We start from the raw sequence: 24,380 nt of genomic DNA on the forward strand, positions 1-24,380 counted from the left end.
AGCAGGGGAGATATAACAGGAGAGAGGCCATGCCCTCGCCTCTTGCTTGTGGGCTTCCTAGAGGCATCTGGGGGGCCACTGTGTGAAACAGGATGCTGGACTGGATGGGCCTCCTTGGGCCTGATCCAGCAGGGCTGTTCTTACGTGTGCATGGTTTTAAACCAGAGGGCTGGAGGCTTGGCCCAAGGGCAAAAGTTTAGAACCCTTTACTCTCTGTGTGGCCCTGATCCAAATTGTGTGGCCCCTACCGTGCAGCTGCTTTTGAGAAAGAAAAAGACATTGGTTGCTCCCGACACAGAACCCCCATATAATACTTCCACAAGGTAAAAGGGCTGAACTTACTACTTCTACAAAGAGTTGATAATTCAGGGGAGATACCCCAGACTTGCCCCTGAGGCTGCACGCCTGAATGCAGCAGGGTGGAGGTATTGGTATAAAACACTTGCAAACATTCTAGGTAGCTTGCTACTCCTACTACCATGGCTATTTATATACTACTTCTCAACAAATGTTCTTAAAGTGGGTTACATAGAAAAATGAATAAGATGGTTCCCTGATCCCAAAGGCCTCACATTCTAGAAAGAGACACAAAGTAGACCCCAGTAACAACCACTGGAGGGGTGCTTTGCTGGGACTGAGCAGGGACAGTTACTCCTCCCCTTCTAAATAACAGAGAATCGCCACTTTTAAAAGTACCTCTTTGCTCAGTTAGCAGGGGTAAGATTGCTTGTTGTTGAGAGCAATAAGGAAATTACAGAGAATGTAGCCAGTTTTCCTGTGGCGAAACTGAAATGCCACACAGATTTCTCTGCTGCTCCTGTTATTGACTGAAAACTGGATTTCTGAGTTTGACTGTATTTGTCTTCCAGCTGCTTGCACTACTTTGGAACATAAGAAGCTGCCATATACTGAGTCAGACCATTGTTCTATCCAGCTCAGTATTGTCTTCACAGACTGGCAGCGGCTTCTCCAAGGTTGCAGGCAGGAATCTCTCCCAGCCCTATCTTGGAAATGCTGCAAGGGAGGGAACTTGGAACCTTCTGCTCTTCCCAGAGCAGCTCCATCCCCTATTAAGGGGAAACTCTTCCAGTACTCACACTTCTAGTCTCCCATTCATGTGCAACCAGGGAGGACCCTGCTTAGCTAAGCGGACAAGTCATGCTTGCTACCACCAGACCAGCTCTCCTTTTTGCATTTTGATTTCTGCGATGCCTAAAACAAATAACAGCTAACTAACTTACTGTCATATGGAATGAGAGAGAAAAAGTAGGGAGAGCTTTTCCTTCGGACGAGGAAGAAGAGTTGCTTTTGTTAAATTGTCGTTCCACACGCCTTTCAATCCCTATGAAAATGCACCTGGATTGGGATAATATGCAAGCTTCAATCATTGTTTAAAAGTCAGGTGATTAAAAACAATTCCTTAATCAGGCCCTAATTTTGTTAACTCTCTCTCATGGCCGCAACAGATTTTTGGACCTGTGCAGCCCATCATGAAGTTTAAAAGCATAGAAGAAGTCATACAGAGAGCCAATAGTACAGAATATGGACTTACAGCAGCTGTATTTACAAAGAACTTGGACAGAGCCCTGACATTAGCAACGGCATTGGAGTCTGGGACAGTTTGGTAAGTTTTACTATTCCTTTGCTCAGACTGAATTACACTTGAACCACTCTTATGCTTGCAACCAAAGTGGAACCAACAGATTAGGTAGCCCCATGGTTCTGTTTGCAAATTTTGCAGAGAGCCGTGTTGGGGTTGTGGGTGCGCACACATGTGTGCGTGTGCAGGTGACTATAGCTTTGGGTTCCTGCAGTTCCCGGGGGGGGGTGTTCTTCCTCTTTCAACATGACGAATATTCATGTAGGATGTAAAGCCTTCTGGCCAGGAATGCGTTGTGTGCATTGATGAAACATAAATCTCACTCTTTAAAATCAGGATTCTTCTTTTGTGGTGTTTTATCAGTCCACGTGTATGTCGATGATTTCTGTATATTAGGACTGTACCAAATCTACTGAGCTTGATTTCTGCAAGTGTACAGTATGGGGAGAAGGTTAATATATGAAAAACCTTGGACAACTGAAATATGACACATACGTGCTACAAGGATTGACCCCTGCTAACTGGGTCAAGAAGCACCTTTTTAAAATGGTGACTCCAGTTGAGCAGGGGGAGAGCAACTGGCCCTATCCAGCCCCAGCACAGCATCCCTCTAGGGCTGGTTGCTGGTGTCTACCTTGGGTTTCTTTTTGGGCTGTGAGCCTTTTGGGGATAGGGAACCATTTTTTAAATACCTTTTGCAATGTAAATTGCTTTAAGCACTTTTTTTGTTGAAATGTGGTATATGAACAATAATTATTATTAATGTATTTGTTCCACAGGATCAACTGTTACAACTCTCTCTTTGCTCAAGCTCCCTTTGGTGGCTTTAAAATGTCAGGAAATGGCAGAGAACTGTAAGTTTGCTTGTTTGCTTGTTTGCTTGTTTGCTTGTTTGCTTGTTTGCTTGTTTGCTTGTTTGCTTGTTTGCTTGTTTGCTTGTTTGCTTGTTTGCTTGTTTGGCTCTTAATGTATTGATGCCTGCCCGGGGGGTGGGGGGGATTGGGCGGGGGGGGAGTCATTCTTGGCCAGAAGGCTATACATTTTAGATAGAATAAGTAAGCCTTACATCTGATACTCATCTGGCGTATATTTATATATTGCTTTTCAACAAAAATTCCCAAAGCGATTCACATATATAAGTAACTTTCATCAAAACTTTCCAAGTGCTTAATATATGTCCACAGACGAATCCATAACTATTTGTAAAATCCGGTTTGTCACAGGTCCTACATCAGCATCAAAATTGGTTCTGTATTTTATTTATTTGTCTTTGGTGTTTATATGCCACTTCTCTACCCACAATGGGTTCATCAAAGTGGCTTATAAGAACAGAGGAACCATTAAAACAAATTCAACAAAAACTAATAAACAGCAGGACTAAAGTAAAACATAGATAAATCACTGGTGAGGATAAAAGCATATCGGCTCAGGCCGAAGGCCTGGTGAAGCGAAAAAAGCCGGGCTCGGATGGTGAGGGAGAGAGCGAGCAGGGAGCAGACCCCTGGGAGCTCACCCTACATTTGGAGGGTGCAGACGGGGCCCCCGTCTTGTTCTCTGCTGCAAGTCCCAGTGCAAAAGCCCCAGTGCGCACAAGCACACCCGCCACCAAGCCCATCTAAGAGACCACTAAGAAGAGAGGCGGCTTTTCTGGCCCCCTCTCTGAATGTGTGGATTGGGGAAGAGGGGGGCAGGCAGGAAGTGGGGCTCTTTTTCCGAGGCTGAACACACACACATCCCATTCTGTGGCTCCCCTCCACCCCAGGCTTGCCCCCCTCCCTCCTTCCTTCCGTCCCTGCCTGCCTGCTTGCTCCCCTGTCCACACTACGCTACATTGCAATGCACAAACTACAGAACAAGCCTCCTACAGACAGTAAAATGCAGCTATTTTCCTGCAACACATTTACTATGTTATAGGGCTGAAATGCATCAATAAGATTTGAAACCATGCATTGGAAATATGGATAGCACCCTGCTGACAATGCAGCAACCACGATGTCTAAACACAGGCAATTTGGAGAGGCACTTAGTGGACACGTTGCGAACCTGTTGCAGGGAGTAATGTGGAAAATGCCTAGGTTTTCCTACCGAGACTGACCCTACCATGTGTCACCATTGAATTTTAGCTGGTGGCAGATTAGAAAGCAGAACCCCTAAAACTTATCTTCACAAGCAGGCAGCCTCCTATGGAAAAAGGCAGTTCTGTGATTACAGTCCTCCAGGACAGCTGAGTTTTAGTGGCTAGAGTGACTCCCTCCTACACATTATTGACATGTAGGAAAATGCTTGCATCCCAGATTCAAAATTATTTTCTTCTTCTTCTTGCAGTGGTGAATATGCTCTGTCTGAATACACAGAAGTGAAAACAGTCACCATTAAACTGTCCCAGAAGACTCACTGAGAGACACCAGGAGACCTAAAATTCTGACAATCTGAATGTTGATACATATGTGCTAAAATGTGGGGAGAGAAGGAAGCAGATCTGCTTTTTTTTTAAAAAAGAAGAATCAACAAAACCACCACATTATTTTACTCTAGCAGGATGCTGTTTAGAAATCTGTTTCAGTGGCAAATTACTAATTGGTTTCCTAAAATGGATTTGGTATGACGAGTTATGCTGGTTGAGTAACAACTTTAAACCGAGGGTGGGCAGAAAGGAGACCTCTGAGTGATTTGCACTGCGGTACTTTGGTGGGATTTCTGCCATGGCTGGTCTTGGGGATTATTTCTCGGCCTCTGTGGTCCTCTCTTATTAAACAGGAGTCCTAATCAGCTCCCTTTGACCAGATCTTTGTGCAGGTCTGTGGGCCAGTTTGGGAGTTCTGCCCAGCCTACAGCTGGCACCCGACTGGTGGACCTTGAGGCTCTAATAAAGGAGATAGAGCAAGCTTGAAATCTGCCCACCCAGACTTCAACTCTAAAAGCATCCATGCAATTTGGCCACGCTTCCCACCTGGTCTAAATTGTTCCAGCAAACTGGAACCAGCCGCAGTCACTAAAACACGCCTTCTGGACCTTTTTGTCCGTGTTCCGTTAAGAAAACAAAATCTGTTTCTCAAAGCACTTTGTCCAAATCTATGGTCAGCCTCATTCACCTGGACACACCCGGGTGTGTGTGTGTGTATGGGACCGAAGCACTTGAACCGTGCTGATGAATTAGGGTTCCTAGCCCTCCAGGAATTGGCATCCAACTCCAGGAAAGATTGAAAAGCAGCTCTGGAGCTGCAGCAGCTTGATATCTGAGCAATATTGGGGAATGCCTCACCCACAGGCAAGACAGCAAAATAGAACCACAGGACTTCTGTGCCCCTGTGCAGACATTCCAAAATAAGTGAATGTTGGAATGTCTAGGGCATTCCTAGAAACAGGGCACAAGTAATCCCTTATTAGGGTTGCCAGCTTGCCAAACATGACTCTGTTTCTCCATCCTTTTATCCCCCCCTCCCCCGCTTCTTTCTCAGGTGAATAGGTGGCAAAATTAAACATTGTGAGGCTTACTTGTGTGTAAACATGCATAGGCTTGCACTGTACAGCTGCAATCCTTGACTTACTAGGAAGCAAGTCCTATTGAATGTAGCAGGACTTACTTCTGAGTAAACCTGTATGAATTGTGCTGTAACTGACTGCATCTTTTAAAATTGACAGAATCCTAATGCCATCTGGAACATTTGATCTATTTTTTGTGGCTGGTATTTTTAAAAATCAATTTCATCTTTTTTCCCAATCAGATTTGTGTTATGTCTTGTAATTTCTTACTGTAACAGGGTTTAAACTTGTTCTTTTGTATACACTGAACATTTCAACATTGTATATTAAAATAGCATTAGGCACTAATTGTAAAATAAGCCGTGTAGAGCCTTTATATTTCATGGCATGTTAGCGCTTTTTTTTGCAATGAAATATTACTTAAAATTGTTTAAATATATGAATTTTATATATAAATAAATATATATTTATAAATTAGGATGCAATTAATCTAATGTATTTTTATTGCAACTGTACATGCAAATGTTATGCCTTTTTAAAAGGTATATCTCTCTCTTGTAATATTAGATCTATGGTTCTTAATTAAAAATGCTCTGATTTTTGTGATATCGCTTCAAAAGTTTTTTATATGCTGAAATGAAGTTGGAAAAAACTTGAGTTCTGGTTCCACCCACACACAAAGCAGGAGAGACTCCCATCGTGGGTAGGAAAGCCGGGTGGGCGTGCTCCCTATTTTTGGTTGTGTGCTTGCAAAGATCAAGGCAGGAAGAGGGGAGCATGATCAGGTGGGAGCTGCTGGGCAGGATGACCACACTCTACCCAGATTCTGTCCCCAGCTTTTTACTGAGCTCGGAAGAAGAGCCACCTTACCATCTCACACACAATTGCTCTCCTATCCTAATGTTTGCAAGCCTACAACCAAAAATCAGGCATATGCCCAGCATGTCTCCTACCCTACCGGAGTTTGTGGGGAAAAGCCTACTGTGTGTTGTTAATGACTGACTGATCCACACAGTTGTTGGGAACAATTTTATTAACTGGGTTATACACAGCCTACTGGCAAGGCTTTCAGCACAGGCCTGCAGCACAGTTTCTTGTGATCTAAAGGCCCAAGTAAAAGTTATTTTAAGATGAGGATTCCCAACTGTGTTTAATCTTCTGTTCAGTGTTCCCTGTAACAGGGATTTCTAGGTATTGTTGACTACAACTCCCATCATCCCCAGCTGCAGAATTTGGCTAGGGATTATGGGAGTTGTAGTCAACATCTGGGAATCCCTGTTACAGGGAACACTGCTCCTGTTGCAAACCTTTTACTCGGGTACCCCATCGAATCTTTTGTGCTTGTGTGTGCACATGCACATGCATCTGTGCACATGCATGCACACACTTGTTAGTTATGAGACAGTCTGGATTTAAGCCAGTGACTGGAGTAGCCTAAGTTGTTCATGAGTATTCTCACTGAAATGAATGGGACAAGTAAGCTTGTCCTATTCCAGCAAGACTGCTTGTTTTATTTTTATTTATCTGACTTTTACATTTTCTATCCCACTCTTCCTCCAAGGAGCCCAGAGCAGTGTACTTCATACTTAGGTTTCTCCTCACAACAACCCTGTGAAGTAGGTTAGGCTGAGAGAGAAGTGACTGGCCCAGAGTCACCCAGCAAGTCTCAGGGCTGAATGAGTAACTTAATCTGGATGTCAACCAATGAGTATAATGTGGGGCTCTCCGAGTCTCCTATGGGAGCCCTTCAGGTCCCTGTTGGGAAGCCCTGTTCGAAGAGCATGTCAAAATCCCAAGGCTGGAACTCCAACTTCTTTGCTTTTGTCAAAAGCCGCTGCGGAGGGAATCCCAAACCAAGCCAGGGCATGAGAAGAAGGGTTAGCCTTTTCCCCAACCAGGCCATTTTCCTGCTGAACATGGTTTAGAAGATGTGCCTGTTGCTTTTCAGCAGAAACGTCCCCCCAAAGTTTACATGGCAGAAGAAGGGGTGATGATGATGTTTTCCCCTGCAGCAGACGAATGCTCTGCTCTCGGAAAGTGGTTAGCAGGAAGGAGGCAAAGCCTCCTGCGGGTGTCTAAAACTTTGAAGAGCTGCTGCCGCCGCCGGTCAGTGTCGCAGCCAAGGCTGTGCCAGGCGCGCGGACCGGTGCTCCGGCTCGGGGAAGAAGCAGCTCCCCACATTCCCACACTGGGCCGGCTTCGACGGCAGAGGAGGCCGCGCACTGGCCGGCGGCCCCCGCTCCGGGCTCCTGATGGCGCACAGCTGCGGCCGGGACCTTCCTGTTTCTTTGCGCGCCGCGCCCAGCCCAGGCAAGGCCCGCCTCGCCCTCTCTCCACCCCCCGGGCGCCGCCGAGCGAGGAAGTGGCCGGCCTCGGAGGAGTCGCGCACGGCTGCAGACAGTTGCCGTTTCCATCCACCTTGGCTGGAGGAGGCACGAGCCGCCTCGGCGCGCAAAGGGGCCCCCCGACGAGGAGGAGCTGGGACCGGAGTTGCTGCTGTTGCGCGCCTCGCCCCTGAGCGCAGGTAGGTCGGCCGCCTCGGCCCTCGCCCGACCCGGCAGGAGCGTCGCCCGCCAGCCTCCCTGCTGCCCTGCAAGGCGGCGATCCCAGGCAGGGGCGCGCCGGCCCGGAACGCAAGAAGGGCGGGCGGCCCCTTCGGCTTGGGCAGCAGCAGCAGCAGCAGCAGCAGCAGCGCGCGCCCTGCCAGGCGTGTCGGGGCGCTGGGCGCGCTGGCTCCTCCGAGGTACGTCCCGCTGCGGAGTGCGAAGGGGCGCGCCCCGGGGGAGCCGCGGCGCATCGGCCCATATAGGATCGCCGCCTCCCCACCCAGGCCGGCCCCAGTAGGCTCGGCTTGCGCCTGCAGCTGCTCGCCTTTGCAGTGGGGGCTCCCCAGCTAGGGCCGCCGGTCGCGGGAGGAGGAGGAGGCGAGCTGGTGCCTTCGCTGCTCGAGAGAAGTTGGAAGAAGAGCGGTGGGTCTCTCGCCGCACTCCCTGGTCCCCTCCCCGCCACCGAGCTTTCCGATGAGGCAAGGCTACATACTGCAGCTGGGGTTTGGGAAGAAAGCCTGGAAAAGATGCGACTATTATTATTATTATTATTATTTTACATTTTATATCCCGCTCTTCCTCCAAGGAGCCCAGAGCGGTGTACTACATACTTGAGTTTCTCTTTCACAACAACCCTGTGAAGTAGGTTAGGCTGAGAGAGAAGAGACTGGCCCAGAGTCACCCACCTACTATCATGGCTGAATGGGGATTTGAACTCAGGTCTCCCCGGTCTTAGTCCAGCACTCTAACCACTATACCACGCTGGCATACCATGCTATGCAAATATGCAGTAGCAGAAACATTTCAACACACAACTTAACATATTCCCACCCCACATTTTCCTTTCCCCACTCCTCTAAAGCACCCAGCACAGATCACAGTCACACTTGGTCGCCCGGCACAGTGAAGGCCAGCAACAACCACACCACCCGGGACAGACTAAAGAGGATTTTGGGGGGCCCAGGGGGTGTGGAGGGCCTGGGCTTCAGCCCCAAAGTCCAGGGGTAAGAGCACCACTGATTGGTCCATCTAGCTCCGTATTGTCTACACCAGGGCTGCTCAGCTTTGGTCCTCTTGCAGATGTTGGCCTGCAATTCCCGTAATCCTTGGCTATTGGCCACTGTGGCTGGGGATTATGGGAGTTATAGTCCAGAAACAGCTGGTGGGGGGGCTAAGTTGAGCAGGCCTGGTCTACACGCCAACTGGCAGTGGCTTCTCCAAGGTTGCAGGCAGGAGTCTCTCTCAGCCCGATCTTGGAGATGCCTGCTAGGGAACTTGGAACCTTCTACTGTACATGCAAGCATGCAGATGCTCTTCCCAGAGTGGCCCCATCCCCTGAGGGGAATATCTTACAGTGCTCACATGTAGTCTCTCATTCATATGCAGACCAGGGCAGACCCTGCTTAGCAAAGGGGACATTTCATGCTTGCTACCACAAGACATGATTGAGGTGTATAAAATTATGCATGGAGAGAGAAATATTTCTGCCTCTCTCACCACACGAGAACCAGGGCTCATCCCATGAAACTGAAGGTTGGGAAATTTAGGACTGACCAAAGGAAGGATTTCTTCACACAGCGCATAATTGACTTGTGTGGAAAAGTGCTTCCTTTTGTTGGTCCTAAATTTCTTGGCAATCAGTTTCATGGGATGGCTCCTGGTTCTAGTGTTCTGTGTGCGAAGGAGAAATCCTCTTCTCTCCTTATGCTCCTTGCAAAGCTTGCAGGGGTCAGATCTAGAGATTTGAAGGCTTGGGGGTGGGGGAACCCAGAAAAACTTGGGGGAAATTGGTGGTGTGTTAATTTTTTCTCTCCCCTCCCAAATTGGAAACTTTGGGGGGAACCCAAGGGGGGGAAATGGAAAATCTCAATTTTTCCTGACGCCCTCGCCCCCTGCCTTCACATCTTTAGTCAGATCAGTCAGGACAGCATAATAGCACCACATTAACTGCTGTGTGGAACCTCTGTAGTGGTTAGAGTGCTGGACTAGGACCGAGGAGACCTGAGTTCAAATCCCCATTCAGCCATGAAACTAGCTGGGTGACTCTGGGCCAGTCACTTCTCTCTCAGCCTAGCCTACTTTTTAGGGTTGTTGTGAAAGAGAAGCTCAAGTATGAGTACTCTGGGCTCCTTGGAGGAAGAGCAGGATATAAATGTAAAAATAATAATAAATAATAACAATAAATGCAGAAAAGCAGTGCTTCAGCAGCTCTAGAGACTCCTAGGGTGGAAACCATTCAGGTGAAGCTTTCCCACACCACGTATTGTCTTCCTGCCAGGAGAAGCTTCGCCTGTGGAATTTCTGCAGGTCGAGCTGTTAAATGCACAGAACCAAAAAAAGAAAAATGAAGCTAGCAAAGACGAATACGATGAATATTTATAGATCGCTTTTCAGCAGAAGGTTCCAAATGTACGCTTTGAGCAAATGGAAGTTTTTCCACGAGGGCGGGATTAATGCAAAAGTGGGCAGAAGAACCTGAGAATGACCCTAGATGGCAAGCAAGTGTTATTTATTTAAAAATAAAAATTGTATTTTCTAAAAATAAATATTTTTATTTATATTTGTATGCCACCCTTTGACCTAAGACCCCCAGGGCAGTTAACAAGAAGAGAAAAACAATTAAATAAAAACATTAAAACAGAACAAAGGCCGCTAAAAAATGTAAAATGACAAGTGGCAACGTTCATTGGCCAAAAAAACTGAATTAAAAAGGCAGTCTTCACTGCCCCTTCAGCTGGGGCTGAACCACCCTGTAATTCTTTAATTGGGGTTGCCGCCGTGTGTGCGCATGTGCGCGCATGCACTTTGGAGGCCGCCGTGCTATTAACAGCTACTCAGCCGGTAGAAATTCAACAGGTACAGTATTCCACAGCATGTAGTGCTGGCGAAAGGTGTACCTGCCTGTTGGATTTCTGTCTGTTGGGAAGCTGCTAAAGTCATAGGAGCTCTGCTACAAATTAAAGATGGCAACTCTGTTCCCTGATCAACTTCCCCTGTCGTTCCCCCCGCCGCCCCAGGAATGGAAACTTCACGCCTGCCGTGTTCTGAAGGTGCTCTCTGCCCACACAGTCTGGATCCCCTCACTTCCCCTCTCCGCCATCTGGGTCTCGCCACTTCCGGCCACACTTTCAGTTGTGGTTGTTGTGGAAGAGCCAGCCAGCTAGCTGCATTTTATCGCGGCGCTCTCTTCCGTCCTTGCCGCCGCTGTTCGGTTTTGGTCTTGCCTCCTTCCCTGAGCATCAACTGCAGCATCTTCGGCACTTCTGCCCCCGGAGGCGAAGTGGACTTGCTGCAGATGCTCGGGGGGCTCGTTTCGTATCCAGAATTGGAGAGCAACTTGCTTGTGTGAACAACCTTCACCAAGCGAATCTGCCAGGAACTTTTGTAGCAGCTGGAACCAGGGAGTCGAACCCTTGCTTACTGAGCAAAGAGGGGCCTTTTCCACATGGCGATCGATTTTCTTACATTGATCAGAGAGAGAGTTACTTTTTCTCTGTAAACCACATTGATAACTTCTGTTGGAAAGCAGTATATAAATAGTAGTCATAGAACCTTGAAAAAAATGTCTTGGTTTGCATCTGGATGAGTGACTACGTGTGAGCACTGTAAGAGATTCCCCTTAGGGGGACAGGGCCTTAGCTCAGTGGAAGGTTCACTCCTTGGCACCATCTTCAGGTAGGGCTACCTGGGAGAGACCCCTGCCTGAAATCTTGGAGAGCCGCTGCCAGTCAGTGTAGACAATACTGAGCTAGATGGACCAAGGGTCTGACTCAGTAGAAGGCAGCTTCCTCTGTTTCTGTGTTCCTGCCTGATTGAAATAAATCTTAGCTGTTTGTTTAATCAGTGAACTGACTAAAGTATGATTAAAGCTGCAAAGAATTTTTTGGAGAACAAAGTTGTTCTAAAGGGGAAAAAATATGCCATGTTCTTAGATAACAATGTGCATGTGTCTTCTTCCTTGCATTCTCTGAAGAAGCATCCTCTGTTTTATTTATTTTTATTATTTTTTTACATTTTATATCCCGCTCTTCCTCTAAGGAGCCCAGAGCGGTGTATGACATACTTAGGTTTCTCCTCACAACAACCCTGTGAGGTAGGTTAGGCTGAGAGAAAAGTGGCTGGCCCAGAGTCACCCAGCAAGTATTCTGGCTGAATGGGGATTTGAACTCGGGTCTCCCTGGTCCTAGTCTAGCACTCTAACCACTACACCATGCTGGCTCCAACAGCAGGGGATACCTCTCAGAAGCTTGTATAAGTGCTTGTGTTAAAAAGAATTTAGACACGTTTTTTTAAAAAAATCTGTTACCCAGCTAATTGGGTGGTATATTTTTAAGCCAATCGAACAGATAAGCTCATCATAGTCTACTGTGTTTAAGTCTACGTATTTGTAAATGAAATCTGCATGTTCTTCACCACGTTTAATAATAATAATTTTATTTATATAGCCTCTCCTGAAATTAAAAATTTATCCATGCACCCACTTCTCTTCCCTTCTGTTACTTCCGTTGTGTCGATTTAGATTGTAAATGCCTTGGGGCAGGGACCTGTCTCCTCATTCTTTGTCAAGTGCCATATGCACAAAGATGACATTTTTGTTATTAAAGTGCAGCATCACTATACATGGACTTAAGTGAGCCCTTTTAAATTAAGCAAGTGTTTTATAAGTGTCACGCTGGATTAAAACACGGGGTTGCATGTCGTATCACTCTGAGGACAGTACATAATTTCAGCCATCCAGGGTTTGTTGCATTGGTGAATTCACCAGGTTGACATTTGCATAGTGAAAATGAAAAGCAGGAAGTAGAAGAGGGAAATATGGCTGTCTCTGTTCCTTTTGCAATGGCGAACACAGCAGCAAACGTTGATAAATCAGGCTTAATCCTCAAAATAAGAGAGGGGTTATTTTCACTTTAAAGCACCGCTCCACACTGGTGAGTGCTTTTAAGCATGAGAAAGGAGGGAGTAAAGGTTTGCTCTCCGAGTTTGCTCTCAGCTGCCGGGCACTCCAGAATCTTGATAGCTGAGTAGCAAGTTAGTCTTGCAGCGTGTTGTATTGCAAAGGAGAAATAAACAAACAAATAAATAAGAGAGACAGAGTGTGTGTGTGTGTGTGTGTGTGTGTGTGTACATATGCCACACCAAAAAATTCTCTTTCCTTCCCAGCCTCACTGACTGTTTTCACTGAACATTTTATAACCTGCCTCCCAGGACTTCTGCAATCCCCCTTATTTACTTACTTATTTTTGGAGGCTGGTTACAGGCCTGTATAGATAGAGTAGAATTGTTATGGGGGTGGAGAGAAGATCAGGTAGAAGCTACTGATTAGGAGACAGTTGCAGATATAATAGTGCACCTGATCGATAGTGAAGCTGGTCTTGAATTTGCATGAATCCGGGTTGTGGGGGGGATGAGAATTTAAGTTCTTCTTCGAAGACCAGGCAGGCTTCCTATATGTTTCGTTTCAACTCCGCAGTTGGCACCCCTATGTAATGTATAGTTTGCCTCTCTTTCAAATGCACATCAGCAAAATGGTGTTTCCTCTTTGAAAATATATTCACATTTACGGTAGACCAGAATTTCTAGCCTCTTGTTAACCTCTTGTTTCCTTCCTCATAATATTTGTTTGTTTTGGATTTCTCGCCCAGTCAGTTCTAGAGGTGATGGTGCAGGGAAAGAAATAAAAATTAAAAATGTGACGAAAAGATAAAACCACTCATTGCATTTTATTAGTACTTCTGCAGTTTTGTTTTTTTCCAAAATGTAACAAAGATTTTTCTAAGCAGTGCAGCACCTAAACTATTTTAGGGAACAAGAGAGTTTTGGAGAAATGGTGGGTCTTTTTTGTAATTCTTGGACTGCTGGTAGAATTGATTGTGAGTTTCTTCTTCTTTCAAACAGGACAACACTTTTCTGGGCTGTAATTAATACTGAGGATTTCCGTTTCCCGAGCTGGATGAGCATCGTCAACTTCTGACAGCTCCGTTTCGGTAATTAAATGTATCGGACAGTCGACTCTCTGGAGCATCCTAGCAGCAGCCCAGAATGTACTGGTGCGTCGGATCGGAGAACTCTGCTGACAACTGCGAGGACAACAACATGGAGGTTCAAGAGGGTAAATGAAACACTCTTCTCTTTATTTCATTGGCTTACTGGGGGTGGGTTTCAGACATCACGGGGAAGCATGGCTTAATTCAGGGCTCTGCAACTTCAGGGGCCTCCGCTGTTTTTGAACTTCAACTCCCATGGTCCCCCAGCTACCACAGCCTGTAGGGATGATGGGAGTTGTAGTCCAACATCTGCAGAAAGGCTGAAGTTGTGCAGCGCAAGATGAAGGCATGCCTGCTCTCCTGCCATTGCTCCTCTGGCCTCTCCAAATAGGGCTGAGAGACTCTTGCCTGGAACCTCAGAGAAGCCACTGCCAGTCTGGGTAGACAATACTGAGCGAGATAGACCAATGGTCTGACTCGGTATTTGGCAGCTTCTTATGTTCCGATCCACTGCGGTACAAGTATAAGAAGGAACTCTGGTTGGCCTACTCTTGTGGACCCATCCGCATTGCAGTGAGCATGTTGCAGAGTCTGTGGCACCAAGATGCTCTTCTTAGTTGCAGTGAGGAAAGTCTTAGGAGAGCCTGGGGGATTGATGTTGCGTTATACGAATGCGACAAACCTACATGCCGCTTTTCAACAGATGTTCCCAAAATGGCTTACATAGACAGAAATAAATTTTAAAAAATGGCTCCCTGTCCTCAAAAGGCTCACAGTCTAAAAAAGAAACACAAGATAGACACCAACAACAGCCACTGGAAGGTTGCTGTGCTGGGGATGGATAGGGCCAGTTGCTCTCCCTCTGCTAAATAAAGAGAATCACCACTTTAAAAAGGTGCCTCTTTGCTCATTTAGCAGGTACAGCTGTGTGTGTGTGTGTGTGTGTGTGTGTGTGTGTGTGTGTGTGTGTGTGTTGCTTTAAACTCCCTTTTATCTCTGCCTCCCACCCACCCCGTGGCCCACCAGCCTCCACTGTGGAACTAACAATTCATGAAGAATCAAGGTTTGCCTTCTGAGCCGGGGTGGGAGTGTGTGATTATGGTTTGCAAGGAAGCTTCTCAAGGCAGAAGGAAATGCTTGGGCGGCTGAGGGATCGTGGATGTCTCCCAGCAACCGGAAAGAACCGTCTGCTCTTTTGATGCAGATATCTTTTCGCCTGCACCAAAGCTACTTTGCACGGGTCTTCTCCCAGAGGCCACAGGGGACACTTTTCCTGCCCCTCAATGCGTGTGGATGATATTTACTCACTCTCAGGGTCTCGCTTTCTTCCTTGCAGTGAGTCTGTTTTTGTAACCCTTGTGTGTACATGTGCATGAAACCATTAATTCACTCGTTATGGACTGTCTGTGCTGTGGGAGAGACAAAACAATGACAAAACCATGATGGGAGCAATCAAGGGATTTTCTGAAAAAGCATTTATTAGTCCGTGAGCCTAGCCCACAAATTTTGGCCATAGGTACCATCTTGTTATGGACAAATGCTCATAATGCTTTTTGGCAACATCTACCCCCACCACTGAGATGGAAAAGAGGTGATAGCACTTAACGCTCTCTGTGTGTTCTCAACCCTCCTTTATCCCTATTCACAAGTGATTAAGGTAAGATTGCAGTCATCCTTGCGGTGGAAAGGGTCAGGGTAACAATGAACACATTGTACGATTGTTGTTCTTCTAAAAGCTTTTAAAACACCATTGCAAATGTGGCCACTGCAAGTCTGATGGTCAGGACAATAAAAGTCTGAAGATGCACTGAAAGCAGGAAGTTTCGCGGTGCTGTCACCTCTTTCCCCCCCCCTCTAGGGGCGTAAAGGTAAGGAAAAGTGTGCCGCCAAGTCGATTTCGACTCCTGGCGCCCACAGAGCCCTGTGGTTGCCTTTGATAGAATGCAGGAGGGGTTGACCATTGCCTCCTCCCGTGCAGTATGAGATGGTGCCTTTCAGCATCTTCCTATATCGCTGCTGCCCGATATAGTAGCAGCGGGGATTCCAGCCTGTAACCTCATGCAGCAAGTCATGGTTGGTTCCAGCCTACCAGGGCATTTGAGTTGTGCACCCCTGCTCTAGATAGATGGTACCAACCACTCCAGCTGGTTCACAAAGCCTCTTAAATTGCATTAATTTGTTAAAACAATTAGCACATCTTAAATAATTAACCCCCCCTCCAGATTTATTATTATGCAGTAGGGTTTTTCCACCTTTTTCAAAGAGAGGTAACTAAAGTTAAGAGTCCCTTTTTAATATTGTTGGAGGGATCTAGTCCGAATAGGCTTTCCGACTGCCATCTTACAGACGCTTAACCTGAGAGTAAGTTCAGTTGAATTGCGAGTGTGTGTGTGTGTGTGTGTGTGTGTGTGTGTGTGTGTGTGTGACCTCCCAATATGAGTCCTCGTCTCTGAGCCACGGTCAGGAAAGGGATGTCTGGACTGAGCCGTGGAGATAGTTAAAAATATCTGTCCCGTTAGCAAAACCTTGGCTCCGCAAATCACAAAACCAGCTGTGCTCGCCCTCTGGAGTGGGAAGGAGGGCGTTGCTGATAGGAAGCCGTCTTGCATAACCACAGTCGGGTTTTAGAAATTTTAAGCTGACCCGGAAGCTGCGGAGCATAGGGGGTGGCAAAATTCAGTGGCATGCAGTGTTGGGACCCATGAGTGTTAAAAGCAAATAATTAAAATGGCCAAAACAAAGAGAGGTTAAGTGTAGGTGGAGTGAGAGGAGGTGTGAGGGGCCTGCATAAACATAGCATAAATATTGCTGGAGTGTTTGAGGTTTTCTAGGGAAATCACAGCATTTTGTGTAGATGATCAGGCACATTCCAGAAGTCTTCGCTCAACCGGACGGACAGTTTTAATTATTGTTTTGACTCTCTGTTCCTAAGTCTTCTACCTGAGTGTCCCTCCTCCCATTGCCTGTTATGGAAGGTTCTGCTTTGCCCTCTGTATTTATCGAAAGTCGCTTTTCCTACAGAATTGTAAAAGCCAAGAAGATGCTTGTTCCTTTGCATCAAGAGATGCTAGGAAAACAAAATCTCCCTGTGCTCCGTTCAAAACCAGTTTCAGCAGCTTGTGAAACTGGCAGATGCTGCACTCCGTGATGCCTTAATGGTCAGGTTTGTGCATTTATGTGCATGCGCACTAGTTGCATCTACCTGGCACTCGGAGATTTTGATTTTGGAGGCCCCGGGGAGGAAGCGGAACCCTGAAGAATGACAACTCCAGGAGCTCAGAGTAAGGTTTGGAAAAAGCATACATGAGAGGCAATCACAGAGGCAGTGTCTGATCAGCGGCACTGCAGAAAATAGTGACTGTCTCTCATAGATGGGACCACTGGAATAAATGCTGTTCTTGTCTCTGTATTGCGGATTGTGAGGGCCAAAGGTTGATGCAGAGCGGGTGGACTCCCTAAGGCAGGGGTTCCCAACAGGGAGATCACTACTCCTAGGGGTACTTGAAGGGCTCCCAGGGCGTACTCAGAACCCGATAACTTTTTGTTCCCCATCTGAGAATTGCTGACTTGAAGCCGATGCGTCCTCAACGATGTGTCTGCTGCAGAAGGGGAGGGAGGGAGGGGAAGATTCTTCTCCTCTGCTCCTGATTGGCTGGCTCTGTGTCTGCCTTCAGCCTGACGGACAGGCTTCCGGAAACCGGCACTCCCGTTGCAATTAACGGGGCAAGTAAGCTTGTTCCGTTAATTTCAATGACTGCTTACGGGTAAGTTAGCGTGATCGTCAGCCAGTAACTGGAGTAGCCAGTCTCCCTAATGATTGCACTTAAATCTGTGTAACAAATTGTAGCTGGGTATGATGGGAGTTGTAGTTCACCGACATCTGGAGTGCCACAGATTGAGAACCCCTGATCTACCTGAGTTGAAGGTTTGCAGCAGAAAGGGTACACAAGGATGGGAACCCCTGTATTATGGAGATCTAGTGGATTGCCGCAGGTTGGTGGCTTCCTTTTAGCAGATTTCCACTTTCATTAGTATGGATGTAGGTTATCTCGGGGCAGAATTCTTCTAAATTTCTCTAATTAGACCAAAGTGTGGGTGCAGCCGCTAATGACTGATTTATTGCTGCTGAGCTGCGCAGTTTTGCCTTCTTGCAGTCTGGAAGTGCTGTGCACTTTGGAGTGCGCCCGTGTTCTGTCAGTTCCCCATTTGAATTACAAATTTGCTCTCCGAGGCATTCGATTCGGCTTCAAAGGGAATGCTGGGGCTGATGGCTTCAGACAAGGAGTCCCTGAGAACCCCGTTTCCCTCGCATCAAAGAGCTCTGAAGCTGCTTTGAACAAGCTCTTCTGGGGGGCACCCAGAATCCGTCCCACCCAGCTGCACGTAACAGATGGGGGACCGTGGCGGGCCGTGTGCAGTGTGCTACGGTTGCTTCAGGTGGGAGGTCTAAAAGGACATTCTGCTTGCAGGGAGGTGTCAGTCAGAGCAAGTACCTGGTACGCAGCAGGTCCAGGGGTTCGGTCTTGGAGCGTGAGATGGCCCCACACACAAGGGATTCCCACGCTGGTGGATGCACATTTGAAGGGGGCCGCCGTGCCCCCCCATGTGTCACTGGAAATGTGTGGGTGTATCCAGTCACGGAGCGTCTTGAGTTATAACACCTTAGCTGCAGCTTGTCTCTGGTGGATTTTAACTTTTAACTTGTAGACTTGTCATCTTCTTAAATTAGGTTTGTTTTTAGTTTTTGCATTTTATTAGTTTTGCATAGGGGGAGGAGAGCTGGTCGTGTCGTAGCGAGCGTGACTTGTCCCCTTTGCTAAGCTGGGTCTGTCTTGGTTTGCATTTGGATGGGTGACTACATGCAAGCACTGCAAGAGATTTCCCATGGGCGGATGGGGGAATAGCACAGTGGAAGAGCATCCACCTGCTTGCGTGCAGAAGGTTCCATCTTCACTCCCTGGCAGATGGGTAGATATTCTTTATTACGGTCAGAAACCAGCAACTGGACATACAGTACATCATCTCCCTGGCAGCATCTCGAAGATTAGGCTGAGAGAAAGATTCCTGCCTGCAACCTTGGAGAAGCCGCTGCCAGTCAGTATAGACAATACTGAGCTAGATGGACCAATGGTCTGACTCAGTATAAGGCAGTATAATGGTCTGACTCAGTATAAGGCCTATCTTCCTATATTGTTTTATGGAGAGGAGAGCTGGTCTTGTGGTGGCAAGCATGACTTGTCCCCTCAGCTAAGCAGGGTCTGCCCTGGTTGCATATGAATGGGAGACTAGAAGTGTGAGCACTGTGAGATATTCCCCTCAGGGGATGAAGCCGCTCTGGGAAGAGGACCAGAAGGTTCCAAGTTCCCTCCCTGGCAGCATCTCCAAGATAGGGCTGAGAGAGGTTCCTGCCTGCAACCTGGGAGAAGCCGCTGCCAGTCTGTGTAGACAATACTGAGCTAGATAGACCTATGCTCTGACTCAGTATATGGCTGCTTACTATGTGGATTTGTTTTACCGATAATGTTAGCTGCCCCAGTCAGTAGCGTACTGGAGGAGGGGTGGGGTATAAATAGTTTAAATAAATAAATGGACTCCCCACTTCACATCTGGCACAGCCCAGGACAGCGAAGGAAGGTCATGATTTTGGCAGCCGGAGGGCGGGGGGTAGTTGGCAGGGTGAAGGGCTGAATTCCAGCTACACCAATGGATTGTATTGACACAATTTATTTAGACTGTTTTCTCTGCATCCTGTCACTTTCTGGAGGCTACGTGTTTGAGGAGCTTTGATCCCACATTCCCTTTGTTCAGGTGGTTGCCTCAGAAATGCAACATGAAAGGGGTTGTTGAGGGGAGAGTGGTTGTTTACTCGGATGCATGTTTAATGAGCACGTTTCAGATTTGGAGTGGATGAGGACCAGGGAACAGGCCTAAGAATATCTGCAGGCACTAGTGTTGGTTTAGAAGCAGAAACGGTACATTGAATGCTCTCACCAATGTTGCATCCCTTCTGGATTCCGCCCACACCTCTCTATTTCCACTAAACTAAACAAACACTTTAGCTATCTGTATACGTAATTAGGTAGCCGAATCAAAAACAAAATACAAACAAAAAAGACCAAAAAACCCACTCTTAATCGTTTACGTAGCATATAGCGTATTTACCCAAACAAGAAGACTCTAAATTTAAGACTGCCTTTAAAAAATACAGTTTAAATCCAGGTTATACCTGGATTTACCCAAGAGAAAGAGGACTCTGAAATTAAGATGACCCCTCCAATTTCTAAAATAAAACAACTTGGAAAAAAGTCCTAGGATTTAGGTAAATACGGTAAGCAATGCTGATTTTAATAGTTGGGCAGGGGATGTTTCTCCAAGCATGTTACTCATTAAAACATGAACAGTTCATTAAAATTAGACCAGGTTGCCAAATGCTCCTCTCTTTACGACAGCAATGAATGCACCACTGAGAGACCTCCAAGGCCAAGTGGAAGACAGATCATCCTGGAGAGAATCTATCTATGAGCTTGCCAAGTGTCAACACCGACTTGACGGCACTTAATCAATCAATCATGCAGTCCCAGCACAGCATCCCTCCAGTGGCTGTTGCTAGGGTTTCTTTTTAGATTAGGAGCCTCTTTGGGGGAGGGAACCATGTCACTTTTGCCATGGAAACCATTCTGGGAACTTCTCTGGGGAATAGCAATGTGGACGGGTGCTCCATAAATAAGTGGCCCCCTCATTCCACCTCGTTAAGGTGCCCCCCTGCTCACTGGGCTGAGGGTCACCTTTCCAAAATGGCGGCTCTCCCCATCTTTAGCAAGGGAAGAGCAACTGGCCCCAGCACAATATCCCTCCCAGTGGCTGTTGCTGGTGGCTCCCTTGGGTCTTTTTTGGTTTTTGAGAGCAAGTTCCTTTTGGGACAGGGAACCATTCTTTCATTTCTGTGTAACCTTCTTTGAGAACTCATTTGGTGTTGAAAATAATAAATGTGCTTAGTTATTTATTCCTGACAACTTTGGAGGGTGATACCATGGCTTGAGCACCAGGAGAATTCCTCAAAGCGATGACTATATTTACCTGCATCCAAGATTAGCCCCCCCCCCCGACACCTAAGTTTTTTCATATTAGAAATCAGGAGGTCATCCTAAATTCAGAGTCCCCTTTGTGTAAATGGAGGCATATATGTATATTTAGCCTTTACTTTTTAAGGGGGTCTTCTTAAATGGGGTCATCTTTGATTCGGGTGAATATGGGTAGCTAGGAGACAGGACTGTTCCATAATTATTTGTGCTTAACCAGGGCTGTTCCACTGAGTTTAGCGTCTCTAAATCTCCTCTAGTTCAGCGGATGTGCTTCCATATGCTCCATCTGACACATTTTTGAACAATTCTGCTACTCGCCACTTGCTTCTTAGTCTCTCGGTGTCAGCTCCGCAATTGAGAATCAAGCAGCAAAAGCATTAAACTGGTGAACTGCAGCCGCGGCCATCTGGTGTCAAGCAGGAATTCGATGTCTGAGGTCATCCTGGAAGATCTCTACCCCTCACCCCCTCCCACCTCTGCCCCCTTATTTAGCTGAGAACCCAAAGCTTGGGTTTCACTTTGATGGGACGCAAGGATGCTCTCCTTTTTTTCAGAGGGGAAAAACGCTGCTTTTCAACCACGGGGCATCTTAACAGCTCAGCGGCAGGGAAGCTTGTGAAGGAGCTAGTTTTGCAACATTCAGTGGGTCAATGGTCAAACAGTTCCCAGCTTATTTACTGGACTTGCAGGTTGTGTTCGCTCAATTGCTGACTTTAAATTCTGGTTGCTGAAAGGTTTTGGTACTGCTTTTCTGAATAATGACAAGGTAGGTACTGTTCAGAGCATTTGATTGAACGACTTCTTTTCTTGATGTTCTTGGTTTATCCTATACCAAAGCATTTTATTTATTTATTTTGTATGTTGTGGAAAACGAGAGGGAATGAGATCTCAAGCAGCCTCTTACTCTAGAGTAGTGCTGTTGGATCCAGTTGGAGATCTCTGTAGTGGGCGTCTGTTTTGGAGCTGTAATTCGAAGATCCGCTTGCATTTAAAGTGAAGCCATGGATGTCGGAGTTCTGCCTTTGCAGTGATGTGATTTGCAGTATGGTTGGTCAGGTTTCACGGTTGAGATTCCCTTTTAATGGCACCTTATATTAGAACAGCTTGTAGAATAAAGCAGCAAACATCTGAAATGTGTTCCCACACTTTTCTTTTTCTTGAACGGCCAATCTGTTTAGAAGTTGTATTTTAGACCTCTGCTCTTTTCACTCATTTAATTAAACTCTGCAAAGAAACGAAGTACTTTTTTTCCACCTTCAATTATGCTTGATGTCTTGATTTCATTTGGGCTGCAGTCTCAAGCATGCTTGCTTGGGAAATAAGCCTTCTGGAACACAATAGCTGACATCCAGACTAAGTTCCTTAACATCAGGCTACTTAATTTCATTGGGACTACTCGGGAGTAATTCTGGATGTCTGCCACCAAGACCTCTGAACACACAGAGGATTGCACTGCTAAAACCTCCCTTTGATTTGTGCCCTTGCTGCTGGGTGTTTAGGATCACAGAACTAAAAAACAAGGGCCTGGAGATTTAAAAACTGAATCTGCCACTGCTGAATTCCGAGTCAGGCTGATGGTCCATCTCATCCAGAGTGATCTACTCGGGCTGGCAGGCAGAAACTCTCCAGGTTCTGAGGAGGAGCTCTTCCCCGTCAACTGCTATTTTGAGGCTCTTTTAACTGGTGATTTCAGGAACTGACCCCAGGATCTTCTGCGTGCAAAGCTTGTGCTCTGTCACTGAGTCTCAGCCCCAGCTTCTCTTGGGCTAATGACTTTTCCCAGGAAGCAAAATCAATACTGTGGCTGCCTGTAGTCTGAGCATACGCAACCTTCCATAAGCTGAATTAACTTAGATCCTAGGAAGCGACCATTTCTCCACTTCTAGGCGGGTGTTTTGGCTGGGGCAGTAGTTTGCAGAGCAGAAATTTGGCACTAGGCCTGTTTCAGAGGAGTGTCAGGGCTGTGCCTTAAAAAAAAATTGCAGATGGGGCCATAAATTTGTTTGTTTGTTTGTTTGTTTAAATTGCGGGTAGAACACTTGCTTTGCATGCAGAAGGTCCTGGGTTTGATACATGCTAATAGAATCTCAGGTTTGAAAAGATCCTTCATTCCTTGCTTGGGACTCTGGGAGAACCAGGAAGTTACCAGAAGCTGCCTTATACTGAGTCAGACCCTCGGTCCCTCTAGATCAGTATTGTCTACACTGACTGGCAGCAGCTCCTCCAAGGTTGCAGGCAGGAAGTCCCTCCCAGGCTGGGCCTACCTGAAGATGCTAGCAGGGATTGAACGTGTGACCTTCTGCATGCAAGCAGATGCTCTAACGCTGAGCTGCCGCCCCTCCCCTAAGGGGAATATTTTGCAGCACTCACATGTAGTCTCCCATCCAAATGCAAACCAGGGCAGACCCTGCTTAGCACAGGGGACAATTTGCACTCATTACCACAAGACCACCACTTTAAGTGGTCCAGCGGGAAAATGCTTGACTAACAAGCAGAAGGTTGCCGGTTTGAATCCCCGCTGGTACTCTGTCGGTCAGCAGCAATATAGGAAGATGCTGAAAGGCATCATCTCATACTGCGTGGGAGATGGCAATGGTCAACCCCTCCTGTATTCTACCAAAGACAACCACAGGGCTCTGTGGGTGCCAGGAGTCGAAATCGACTTGACAGCACACTTTACCTTTAGAGAGAGTGGGCAGAAAGATTTTCCCCCCTCTCTCACAGCACTAGAACCAGGGGTCATCACATGAAACTGAAGGTTGGGAAATTCAGGACCGATAAAAGGAAGTACTTTTTCACATAGTGTATAATTAGCCTGTGGAATTCTCTGCCACCGGATGTGGTGATGGCCACTAATTTGGATGGCTTTAAAGGGGGCTTAGACAAAGTCATGGAGGACAAGGCTATCATTGGCTACTAGACTGGTGGCTATAGGCCACCTCCAGCCTCAGAGGCAAGATGCCTCTCAATACCAGTTGCAGGGGAGCCAGAATAGGAGAGAGGGTGTGCCCTTACCATCTGGAAGCTGCCATATACTGAGTCAGACCTTTGGTCTATCTAGCTCAGTATTGTCTTCACAGACTGGCAGCAGCTTCTCCCAGGTTGCAGGCAGGAATCACTCTCAGCCCTACCTTGGAGATGCTGCCAGGGAGGGAACTTGGAACCTAGATGCTCTTCCCAGAGTAGCAGCTCCATCCCCTGAGGGGAAGATCTTCCAGTGCTCACACTTCTAGTCTCCCATTCATATGCAACCAGAGCAGACCCTGCTGAGCTGAGGGGACAAGTCATGCTTGCTAACACAAGACCAGCTTTCCTCTTGAAGGCATCTGGTGGGCCACTGTGTGGAACAGGATACTAGACCAGATAGGCCTTGGGTCTGATCCAGCAGGGCTGTTCTTATGTACTGTTGAGGCTAGGTCATCTTCCAGCTTCTCTATGCATCCTCACAGCCCATGCATGCTGGGCATCAGCTTCTCCTCTTGATGCTTGTCCTTCACACGTTCTTGGAGGCCAGAGGGTTCTCCCGCAGGGATGAACTGATGCCTTCACCACTCCAAATCCCTGGAGCCCTCTCGGATATCTCGGTGACTTGAGCTCCGTTTGAATAATTAACGAGGAAGGGTTAGTCAGACTGTATTGGTAATCCAAGCTGCATTATTCAAGGGTATATACTGACAGAGAC

The 24,380-nt window shown here is 46.9% G+C and overlaps 2 protein-coding genes across 13 annotated transcripts in view; both read left to right on the plus strand.

The window, feature by feature from the left end:
* Window positions 1–5,689, plus strand: part of ALDH1A3 (aldehyde dehydrogenase 1 family member A3) — an 89,644-nt gene extending 83,955 nt beyond the window's left edge. For all 9 annotated transcript variants that reach the window (XM_053273068.1, XM_053273062.1, XM_053273063.1 and 6 more), the window contains 3 exons: window positions 1,467–1,624; window positions 2,380–2,454; window positions 3,926–5,689. In XM_053273068.1, coding sequence (XP_053129043.1) covers window positions 1,467–1,624; window positions 2,380–2,454; window positions 3,926–3,998 — 306 coding nt within the window. In that variant the 3' untranslated portion in view covers window positions 3,999–5,689. The remainder of the gene's footprint in view (window positions 1–1,466; window positions 1,625–2,379; window positions 2,455–3,925) is intronic.
* A 1,530-nt stretch (window positions 5,690–7,219) lies between these two features.
* Window positions 7,220–24,380, plus strand: part of LRRK1 (leucine rich repeat kinase 1) — a 74,733-nt gene continuing 57,572 nt past the window's right edge. For 2 of the 4 annotated variants that reach the window (XM_053272876.1, XM_053272877.1), the window contains exons 1-2: window positions 7,220–7,607; window positions 13,528–13,741. In XM_053272876.1, the coding sequence (XP_053128851.1) occupies window positions 13,672–13,741 (70 nt within the window). In that variant the 5' untranslated portion in view covers window positions 7,220–7,607; window positions 13,528–13,671. Of the gene's footprint in view, window positions 7,608–13,527; window positions 13,742–20,955; window positions 21,465–24,380 lie in introns of all 4 variants that reach the window. The other 2 variants (XM_053272879.1, XM_053272878.1) reach the window with 2 other exon arrangements.

The sequence above is a fragment of the Hemicordylus capensis genome, chromosome 10 (genome assembly GCF_027244095.1).
Source record: "Hemicordylus capensis ecotype Gifberg chromosome 10, rHemCap1.1.pri, whole genome shotgun sequence".
NCBI classification, from domain to species: Eukaryota; Metazoa; Chordata; class Lepidosauria; order Squamata; family Cordylidae; genus Hemicordylus; species Hemicordylus capensis.